Here is a 10,409-nt window from a genome sequence, read left to right as displayed (position 1 = left end):
TGGCCTGGTTGATCCGACTCTTCAATCAGCTGACCATTTTGATAAGCTACCGATGGAGTGGGTTTCTTGTCCGGAAACAGTAAAAATAGTCGAAGCGCATTAAAGAAAAACATCTAGGAATGTTCATGCGAGTGGAGACGACTATCAAATGCTCTTTAACAGTCGCTCTACGAACTTATATTGATTTGCATTTGCACCAAGGTATAAGATATTCCATATGAATATACGATATATCGTATGCATATGTATACATATTTATATAAACATTCCAGTTTTAGTTTTTTTTTTTTTTTTATTATTAAAAGTAAATAGTAGAGTATGGAGTTTCCTTTGAATTTGTTTATTATAATATTAGTATTATATTGAAATCCTCTTAAAATAGTGAAGCTATGCTTTAAATAATTTAATATATAAATATCTCTACATATAGAATCATATATATAAACTGGATTTAGTTTTTAGTAGAGTATTTCTGACACATTACTTTGTTTTAATAGGAAAAATGAATTTTTTAATTAAAATTCTTGACAGAGGATTCTCTATAGATTTGTATTTACATTGCGTGGGCATGCTGATTTATGTAGGTACGTGCGTAAGGATATTTTGTATACTCTATACATATGTATATGCTCATACTCAGCTATATACATGCATGCATATGTATGTATGTATTTATGCATATATGCAAATACATACATATGTATGTATGTCCATTTGGCATGCATGAATATGAAAATGTTTATTATAGGTCAGTTAGCGCGTTTCACTTTCATTTGTTGCTGCTGTGTCGTCGTCGTTGTTGTTGTTGTTGTGGCGATAATGGTGCGCAGAATAAAAACAAAAACAAACAAAAATATACATACATATATGAAATATATGCAAACGCTGATAGCGAAACGCTCAAGGCAGTTTATCAACTAAGCAGCCATAATAATAATAACAATGCATCGCATTTCATTCATAAAAATGCAAAAAAAAAAAAAAAATGCGAAATGGCCCCCCACAAGCTGCAGGCGAATTCGAAAGCTCGCGCAAGCCAAAGAACGCACCATGCACGTCAAAGAAGGAAAAAAGAAGCAACAAGAAAAACAAACGGAATACCACAAGACGCGGGCGATAGTAAGCTAAGCAGAGGAATCACTGAATATGCATACATACGTGTGTGAGTGTGCGTGTTTGTGTGTGTGTATTTCGTGTGCCTGCAACTTGTTTAAAAATAGCTTTAACTCTGACTTTCAACTGCAGCGCAGCGTTTAAAGAAGTTTACTTGAAGATATTTAAAAAAAAAGCTCTGTATTACCGCATAGCCAATAACAACAAAAAGAGAAGAGCATAACTACTTATGTATGTATGTTTAAGCACACATGTTGTGTGCATACGCCCACAGTGGAGATGCCTGCGCACAAAGCACAGGCAGGGGCGCACGCGTAAAAGTGTTTATTTATGTAATCAGCAAGACAAAAACAACAATCGTGTGTGCGCTACTATCAATGCGACAGCATATTTTCTGCTGCTTCCTCTTCTTCTTTCTTTCTTTTCTTTGCCATTGAGTAAACAAATGCTGATTGATATGACAGCGATTCGGCGGTAGACTTCGTTATTGCTGCTGCTGCTGCTGTTGTTGTTGTTGCTGTTCACCTGCGTGATTCATGGGTGGCTGCAGGAAGCAACAGCGAAAATATATGAAACTTAGTCAGTCTACGTTAACAGTGCGCTGTTAGCATGACTCAAATTCTGTTAAATGCAAATTAATATCCGTTGTCTGTAGTTTTCGTCTATTTTCTTTTGTGCTACTACTATGGCAGAGTGTCGCCTAGATGAGTGTGCGTGTGTGTGTGTGCCGGCGTCGCTTATCACACAAATCGTGCAATATTTTAGTCATGTGTTGCGTTAACAGCAGCAATTGCAGCGCATGCCAATGCTGTTCTGTGAGTGTGAGTACGTTGCCTGCGTACAGATTATAAATTCAGCACGTTTTAATTAATAAGTTAATGCGTTTGCGTTTGTATTTGTATTCGTATTGATATTATCGTTGACCAATCAATGTTGTTGTTGCTGTCTCACTGCGTCGATGTCGGTTTAGCCCGTATTGGCTGAGACATTGCAGAACGGTGCGTCATGCCGTGCCGTGATCCCGCGTTACCTGGCTAAAGCTTCTCAGCCATTTTCGTCTGCATAGCTCTACCATTGCGCACGAGCGCCGATTTCAATTGCCAGCAAACAACAACAACAACAAACAGCAGCAACCGCGACAACGGCAGCGAAAGCAACAGAAAACAAAAGGGACACAGCGAGAGGCAGATAACAGCAACGTCTGCGCACGCAAAAAGGCAAATCAATTACAATTATAAAAAAAAAGTGCTGCACTGACGAAAGCACGACTAGCTAATACCCTAATCTAGTGTAGCTTGACAGATATTCAGAACTAAACGTAATATATGAATGCATATTTTTCACAATATCAGTTTAGATTGAATATTCCTATATTTCGCAAAATTCCAGACTATTCTAGTACCGTTAATATATGAGTGTATTACTGTGTGCGAACACATTTTCGATACAGTGTACAATATATGAATGTACTTTAACTACGATACACCCTCTGCATGGAGTTTATGCTAAGCCAAGGGGCCTCTCATCGTAGGATTCCTACAACATCGTGGGGCAACTGAGGGCTGATGTTTTGCATGCTGAATAACTAACATGTCTGCAACAGTTGAGGTACAGAGGGCAGCATAAATTATGGATTTAATGGTTCCCCAGCGGATCGGTAAAGTGATCGTTGAGCGTTCAGCTCCGTTCAGTTCAGCTCAGTTCAGTGGCGATCGTTGGTCGAGGGCAAAAAACCCAAGTATGATAAGCAGTTCGATTTTGGCTTTGATAAGCTGTTGGATAATATTTGCTGGCGCCCTTCCATCTATTCGAATTGAATTCGTACTACAACAACTATTTGCAGTTATTGATCGTTATGATAATTCTTAAATGGCTTTCAACCTGTTGATCGACCGGCTCGCAAATGCTTGATTCACCTGCAGGTCCAGTTTAAAGCGGGTTTTTGCTTTATTAAGAAGTTGAATTTGTTTAAAATGAAATGAAAACCAAACACAAAATTTGATATGCAATCCAATTGGGGTGTGCTATGAAGTTCAGGTGTGCTCAGGTAAATTAAACATATTCGCTTTTCTTATGATATTCACATATCAAAATTATTGTTTATAGATAAGAGTTTATTTCATTGTATTTATATATGTATGTATATCAAATATTTATTATTGCTATTATTTATTTAACTCGCTGATGACTGGACTTGAGCGGTTAATAATACGTTTATTCAACTTTACGTCTACAACAGGTTCAAAAAAAAAAAAAAAAAAAACAAAAACAAATTTCAACGTGCGTTAAGTCGAGCGTAACAATTTCCACGGGGTTTTTTTTATTGCATTCTTTTTTTTTTTTAATTTGTGTGTGGTTTTTTTTATGATTTTATTTATTCAACATCAGAAATTAGAATTCGTTTCTATGAGTGATCAAATGTTGTTCTAATTCGAGTTTAGTTTTCAAAGCGACATTAGCAACAATTAACAAAGCCAACTCGTCAAATGCAACACAAAAGCTTTTGAGCCCGATTAGTACAAACAATAACAAAAACAACACACACAAAATAAATAGAATAAAACAATAACAAAACAAACAAAAAAATAGTTGTTGGCGGCTGAGGGTCGCGTTGCTTGATCGCCAGTTTTAATGGATTATTTTGACATTTAGTTTTTCATTTTTATTTGTTTATTTTTTTATATGCACTTACACGTTATTGTCTGCTCTCTAAGTCAACACAACAATTCTTTAATTTATCAAACGCTTTTTAGCGAAGCGATAAAGTAACTAAAAACAAAAACAAGAATATATTTTGTTAACTTTTTTAACGACGACGACGAGGGCGACGGCGACGCACAATCCAAACACAAGCACGATTCGTTCAAAACTGTCGCCTGTGTGGGCCAACAGCGAGACTTTTAATGACAATAACGTTTATTTCGCCGTTGGCTTAGCTGCCACTGCTGCTGCTGCTGCGCTGCTGCTGTTACTGTTGCTGTTGTTGCGCTCCGACGCTCTCAGTTTGTAACGGACGCGACGCTCTTATGTCGGCTGCTGCGATCGAATCGTCGTCGTCGCTGTGAGTATTGCCGACGTCTCTTGGGCTAGCGCTTAAAACTTTTAACTGTTAAGGCTGGCGTGCGTGACCGATTTACGTATGTGTGTGTGTGCAAACGCAGGGTGCAGCAGGTGCGCTGTTAATTAACAGAGCGCTTGCAGGAGCTTTTAGTGCCAATGGAAACATCTTTGCACATCGAATTTTCGTCGACATAACCGGTTGGATGCTTTAAGCGGAGTCGTTATAACCGGATTCTACTGTATATATATCCATTTGTATAAGCTTTATTATTTATCCGATGTATTTTGTGCATAGATTTAAATAATTCTCTGCTCATTTTATGTATAGATATCTCACATATTTATAATAAATATTAATTTAAACTCATTGAAAAACGGAAACCATCACGTTTGTATTTTTTTTAATTATCTATTAAATAATAAGTAATATATTATTCCAAATCGTTCATCTCATTATTAAAAAATCGATCATTTTATTTCGTTTCTTAGGCTTAATTGGAATATCAGTAGAACTAAGATTTGTGTGTTAAATAGATTAAACACACTAAACTTAGTTCTATATACATAAGTATGTACAAACATTAGAATTTTACAATATCACTCTACCTTCGCCTTAACTGTCAAAGCATAAACTTCAAATACTAGAGGCTGGTGCTTTACTAAATAAACTCGTAGCTCGGTTTGAGAATTTCTTTAAAAAAAATCAATCTAAAAGAAAAGTTTCCTTCAGACTTCAGGCGAAGCGCTGCCGCCGCGTAAACTTGTGCTAAATCGTTTAGCGCGTGTGTATGTGTGTGTTCGTGTAAAAAAGGTATTGGATATAAAAGTAAGTAAAGAGAAGCACATACATGTATTGGATTCCTCTCTTTGCAAGGTTAAGATTATCCAAGTCGAACAGCCATAGCCATATACCACTTGTCCCTTTGATTATTATTATTATTATTCGACCCAATATGAAACCCCAATTAAATAGATGGATAGCATATGCAACATTTTGATAAATATAGAAATTTTATATGGAATATAGACAAAACTACGATATATATGAAATCTAATATAAATTGGACTATAACGTTATTTTATAACCTTTTCGTACGCATTTTTGCTTGCTCTTCTGGGAGCAGCTAGAGCGCTCCACCAGAGATCAATTAGCTAGCAAATTGAGATTAATAGTTTCTTGTAAACACTGACATTGAAAGATGTTCTCTCTGGTGTTGCTAAAGAAATACATGAATACATCCAGATATGCATTATACATTTATAAGCGCTGTCTCTTTTTTTTCAAACTGCTAAGTGAGAGTAGTCAAGCAATATGTGTGCTTGTAACCTACCTTGTTAGGGATGCAGTGAGTGTTGGACTTGAGTGTGGCGCATGAGATCGATGGAGCGAAAGAACTGCGTGTTGCATAGAGCACATATATGTTTGATATGACCTCGCTCGGACAACATGTGCTGAGTTAGATGACCAATTTGGGCAAAGGACTTGCCGCATTCGGGACAGACAAAGGCACGCTCCAGATGCTGGCTTCTTCGGTGCTTCAACAGATGATCGGCGGTGGTAAAGTCTGCCTTGCACACTCTACAGATGTGAGCGCGCAGTAGGACATGCTGGCGCTGAAAATGTGCTCTGACTGCCTCGCGGTTTTTGTGCAATTTGCCACAGAAGATGCAGATCAGGGGATTGCGCTGATGCGACTTTTCGATATGCTTTAACAGGCTGATGCTGCCGGTAAATCCATTAGCACAAATTGGACAGACGTAAGCGCTGGGCTTTGGCTTCGGATCGGCAATGCATGACTCTTTGTCCAAATCCATGGGCCAGCCAAATGTTAAATCATCGTCCCAGTCAACCGTTGGCAGCAGCTCGTCAATGTTCTCCTCAAGCATCTCCAGGTCCTCCGTCTCGTCCACAACGCTGCCATCGCCGTGCAGACTGTGCTCGCTCTCGGCATGAGCAATCAGATCACGCATACAGCTAAATGCTTTCGCGTCGTTGCAGTTGTCCGCACACATGGCGCAGTAGAAGAGCGACTGCTCGCCATGCCACGATACGACATGCTTGAAGAGGAATATCGAGGAGCTGTAGCGCTTGCCAAACGTACCACACTGCAAACACATATACCGGCGATCCATGTGCTTGCGCTGGATGTGACGCTTATGCAGTTGCTCATCCCCATACAGCGTCAGGCAATATTTGCATATGTGCAGCCGGGCTAAACGCGCGTCGCACAGCTGCTCGTGTAGCTTGCAGGCGAGAAACCGGGGAAAGGCCACCAGGCAGGAGCGACAGTAGTAGAGGCGTGCCGTTTCGGGCTTCCTCATGTTCGGTGCGACTGTAGGCGAGGTGCATTGATTAGTTGCGTTTGAAGTTTTTGGCAATATGCTTCTAAGTTCCATGGGGCGCCAATAACTTTATTATGTTTATAAACAGAGGTCCAGTTAGATACCAAATTGATGACTACTTACTATCGATATATCGATATTTAATTCGTGTTTATTGTAGACACTAATCACTGGTCAGTGCACTAATCTAGTCGGTTCGATAAACTTGTCAGATTTCTAGACTCTTAAAAAAAGACTTCAACATATTATTTATATTTTACAAAAGAAAGTCTGGCTATTGTCAAATAGATTTTACTTGTAATAATACTACTTTGTTGTTTAATTTAACAATAACAATACGATATATTTGCTTAAAAACACTCGATTGATTTCACGAATGAATCTTTGTCGCTAAGTGACATCACTAGCCTGCAGTGGGCAGCACTTGCATTTGTGATATCGTGCAATCGTATCGATAGCAATTGATGCACCCATATTTTGTACATCCCTACACTGTTGCATTTGCATAGCCAAAAAATGCCAACCTAAATAGTTGACTTTGCGTTTATTGTATTTCGATTTCGATAAAGACGAATACATTTTGTGATTTCATACCCGTACACCCCTTCCCCCCCTACAGCAAAGAAAACGACGCGAGATGAGCGACGCATGCGAACGGGAGCAGCGCAGCGAAAAGTGCGCCTCGCCGAAAACTGCATCAGCCACGGCGTCGATGACGTTGGCGTCAACAGCCTTGGAATCACAGTCTCACAACACAGTAGGACAGCAACAGCAGCAGCAGCAGCAACAGCAGCAACAACAGCAGCAACAGCAACAACAGCAGCTGCAGCAGCAACAAGACCTATCTATGGCCAGTGGCAGTACACCGTCATCAATAGCAGCAGCAGCTGCTGCTGCTGGACGAAAACAACCGCAAGTGCGTTCCAGTGAGAGCGACATGCGAGAGCTGCGCGAGATTAAGCAGTTGCTGTGGGGCGACAGTGTGCGCGAAGATGTATTCAAGCGTTGGTCTCAAGGTAAGTTGCTGTTGCACCGCACCACCCACACACACGAACCCCAACCCCAACCCACCCAAACAGATAGTGCCAGCGGTTAACAAGCGCGCGCGCTTTTTGTGTGTGTATCTCTCTGTACACTATATATATGTATAATACATACAATATGCATTTGCAGGCTTTGAGTTTAGTGATGTGGAGCCCTCGGCTTTGGTGCAAAAACAGGGCGGTCCTTGTGCTGTGATAGCGCCCGTACAGGCGTACTTGCTTAAGATAGTTATCATGGACATGCCAGGCTTTCAATTAAAACAGGTAAGCACCCTCATTCCTTTATTCCCCTCCTTATTTGTTTCCTCGCCCCGCCCACACGCTCGAAATGCCAATAGAAATTTAATTTCAATTTAATCTCATTACCAGCTGACCAGTGAAAAATGCCAGACTCTGCTCATTCAGGCACTATGCAACATATTGAAGAATTGTCGAGCGCCGCGCTATAAAATTGTCTCACTGCATCGGCGTGCAACCAAAGAGCGTCGACTGACGCCGCCCACTGATTCGATTGAAAATGCTGTGGAAGCGGAGGAGTCAACTGGTATTGATGCCGCCGATGCGACTGCAGCTGCAGGTGCCACTGCTCTTGCAGCCAAAAACGATGCAACAGCTATTGTCGCACGTTTCAATTTGGAATTGACACCGGACCAATTTCATGAGCGTCTCCACACGCTTCACTTTGATCACATTGGCGAGGTGGCTCGCTACTATGTGGACAACTATAGTCAGCTATCGAATACGTACGGCGTGCTGTTGTTTATGTATTCGGTATTCCTAACCAAGGGCACGGAGCAGGTGACATCTGATATATCGGACACATCGGAGCCGCTGATACACAGCACATATGGCTATGGTGCACAGTCGTTGATTAACCTAATGCTAACTGGACGTGCTGTGGCTCATGTCTGGGACAATGAGCAGGATGTGGGAGGCCTGAAGCTGCGTGGCATTTGTGAGCAGAGCGATATTGGATTTATAACACTAATGGAACAGATGCGCTACTGCACAGTGGGCTCGTTTTTCAAGAATCCACGCTACCCAGTTTGGGTAATGGGCTCGGATACGCATTTAACAGGTATTTATTTATTATCTCCGTATTTGCATATTGATTCACTATTAATATGGATTCACTGTACTCTGTTGCAGTTTTGTTTAGCAACGAAAAGAGGCTGGTCTCTCCAGAGACACCATCGGAGACAGGACGTCGTATCTTCAAGTCATACGATCCGGAGGGCAATAATTTCATATCGAGCACCTTGCTGCGTGATGTGCTAGCCGCATTGAATCTGGTCAGCGAGCCGGGATAGTGAGTTGCTTCTTAATATCGTTTGCCGTTAGTTAAATAACATGATTCCTTCCATTTTCATGTCATCGTCCAGTGTAAGTCTCATGCAAAAGCGTTTGGACCCTGAGAATCTCGGTATTATTCTCTTGAATGCATTCATGGATGAATTTTTCCCACTGGAGCGCCGCTCAACTCCCGACACTTTCGAGCTTATGCATTACAATGGCATACCCGGCTCCAACGAAAACAACAAGGTGAACAAACACTCGAGTTGCTTAACATTTCATAGCACAGCAATGCGCATCATAGTCAATGGGTAGAGTTTGAGGCTTTCCTAGTTGGAAAGCCGTGTTTATAAAATTTGAATAGGTTAGAATTATGCCCACTTAAGATACATCAGTCATTTAATTTATAACTTTAATTGACATTAGCTGTACGCATTCAGTTAATTAGCAAAAACTTTAGTCTAATGAAAGCAAATCGAAGTGTTTACATATATATATGTTACCTTGTGCTATTCATATTAGAGTTATTTATTACAACTGTAATTGTATTCAGATGTCAGTCCGTTGATTTATAGCGTATAGCAATACGAATCGAAATTGAAGCAACTTTAGATATGATTCACAACACAAATAGAACCTTATCATGTTTTACAAAAATATAAAACATTTTGCAACTGTATTACATTAACCCTAACTGTTTTCCCCTTTATCTTACAGGTGCGCTATTACTGTGGCTCGGCAATATTGCTAGAGGGCGATCTCAAGTCGATTTGCACCTCAAATCCGATGGTCACATGTCTGCAGACCAAATGGCCCAATATTGAAATAAATTGGCACGGTGGACATCTGCCCTCATTAAATTGACGTCCTAAATAAAAAAAAATAAAAATAAAATAAAAAAAAAAAAACAAAAAACATAAAAAAAAATAAGAAAAAAAAGGAAAAACTATTGCAAAGGCAGCAACAGCTAAAAAAAAAAAAAAAAAGAAAAACGACAACTAGAGCAAGATTAGCGGCAAAATGTTGCCAATGCACATCTTTATTTCAAACACCTTTCAATTGTTTAATATGATAATTTATTGAAAATCGTTTAAAAAACAACCAAAAAAATGCAAACCAACAAAACAAATATAAAAAAAACACACAAATATATAAAAAAAAAAACAAAAACAAAAAAACAAAACGGCATAACAAGGATGAGAAGCAACTCCCCTCCCTCTCCCAACACACACACACACACATACACATACAGACACACACACACGCGCGCATAGGCATGCACTCAAGAGCGATACGCACGCACACAAATACACAAACACAGGGACAGCAACAGGAACAAGCCTAATGGAACGAACACGCATAATTTGTAATTTTGCAACAATAAAAATAACGATTGATGTTTGGTGCATAAATATGCATATAAAAAAGTAAAATGTATTGAAATGTAATTATTGTTTGCCATTGTAACTATAAGAGCCAGGAAATTATTATACATATTATAACCCAAACACAAAAGCGCCCCAAATGCAACAACAGCAAAATTAGCAAAGAAACACA

General features: G+C 39.8%; 2 protein-coding genes across 2 annotated transcripts; one reads left to right on the top strand and one right to left on the bottom strand.

Moving 5' to 3' along the window:
- Nucleotides 1-5,508: 5,508 nt before the first annotated feature.
- Nucleotides 5,509-6,670, bottom strand: LOC108619556 (uncharacterized). Its single transcript, XM_018016206.2, has one exon. It carries the CDS (start codon nt 6,568-6,570, stop codon nt 5,509-5,511), a length of 1,062 nt encoding a protein of 353 aa, XP_017871695.1. The 5' UTR covers nt 6,571-6,670.
- A 221-nt stretch (nt 6,671-6,891) lies between these two features.
- On the top strand, nt 6,892-9,844 carry LOC108619553 (ubiquitin carboxyl-terminal hydrolase MINDY-3 homolog). The gene is made up of 6 exons (XM_018016203.2): nt 6,892-7,532; nt 7,690-7,823; nt 7,929-8,637; nt 8,709-8,868; nt 8,942-9,101; nt 9,570-9,844. Exons 1-6 carry the CDS (start codon nt 7,154-7,156, stop codon nt 9,714-9,716), a joined length of 1,689 nt encoding a protein of 562 aa, XP_017871692.1. The 5' UTR covers nt 6,892-7,153; the 3' UTR covers nt 9,717-9,844.
- The last annotated feature ends 565 nt before the right edge of the window (nt 9,845-10,409 follow it).

Source organism: Drosophila arizonae, chromosome X, assembly GCF_054131065.1.
Source record: "Drosophila arizonae isolate 15081-1271.41 chromosome X, UAZ_ARI_1.0, whole genome shotgun sequence".
NCBI lineage: Eukaryota > Metazoa > Arthropoda > Insecta > Diptera > Drosophilidae > Drosophila > Drosophila arizonae.
Note: the sequence above shows the minus strand (reverse complement) of the source record. Positions and strands in the feature narration are given on the sequence as shown.

Coding starts and splice junctions, on each gene's coding strand:
- LOC108619556 (XM_018016206.2), bottom strand. CDS start 6,570: ATGGAACTTAGAAGCATATTGCCAAAAACTTCAAACGCAACTAATCAA.
- LOC108619553 (XM_018016203.2), top strand. CDS start 7,154: ATGAGCGACGCATGCGAACGGGAGCAGCGCAGCGAAAAGTGCGCCTCG. Junction 8,869..8,941: donor CTGGTCAGCGAGCCGGGATA/GTGAGTTGCTTC, acceptor GTCATCGTCCAG/TGTAAGTCTCATGCAAAAGC. Junction 9,102..9,569: donor GCTCCAACGAAAACAACAAG/GTGAACAAACAC, acceptor TTTATCTTACAG/GTGCGCTATTACTGTGGCTC.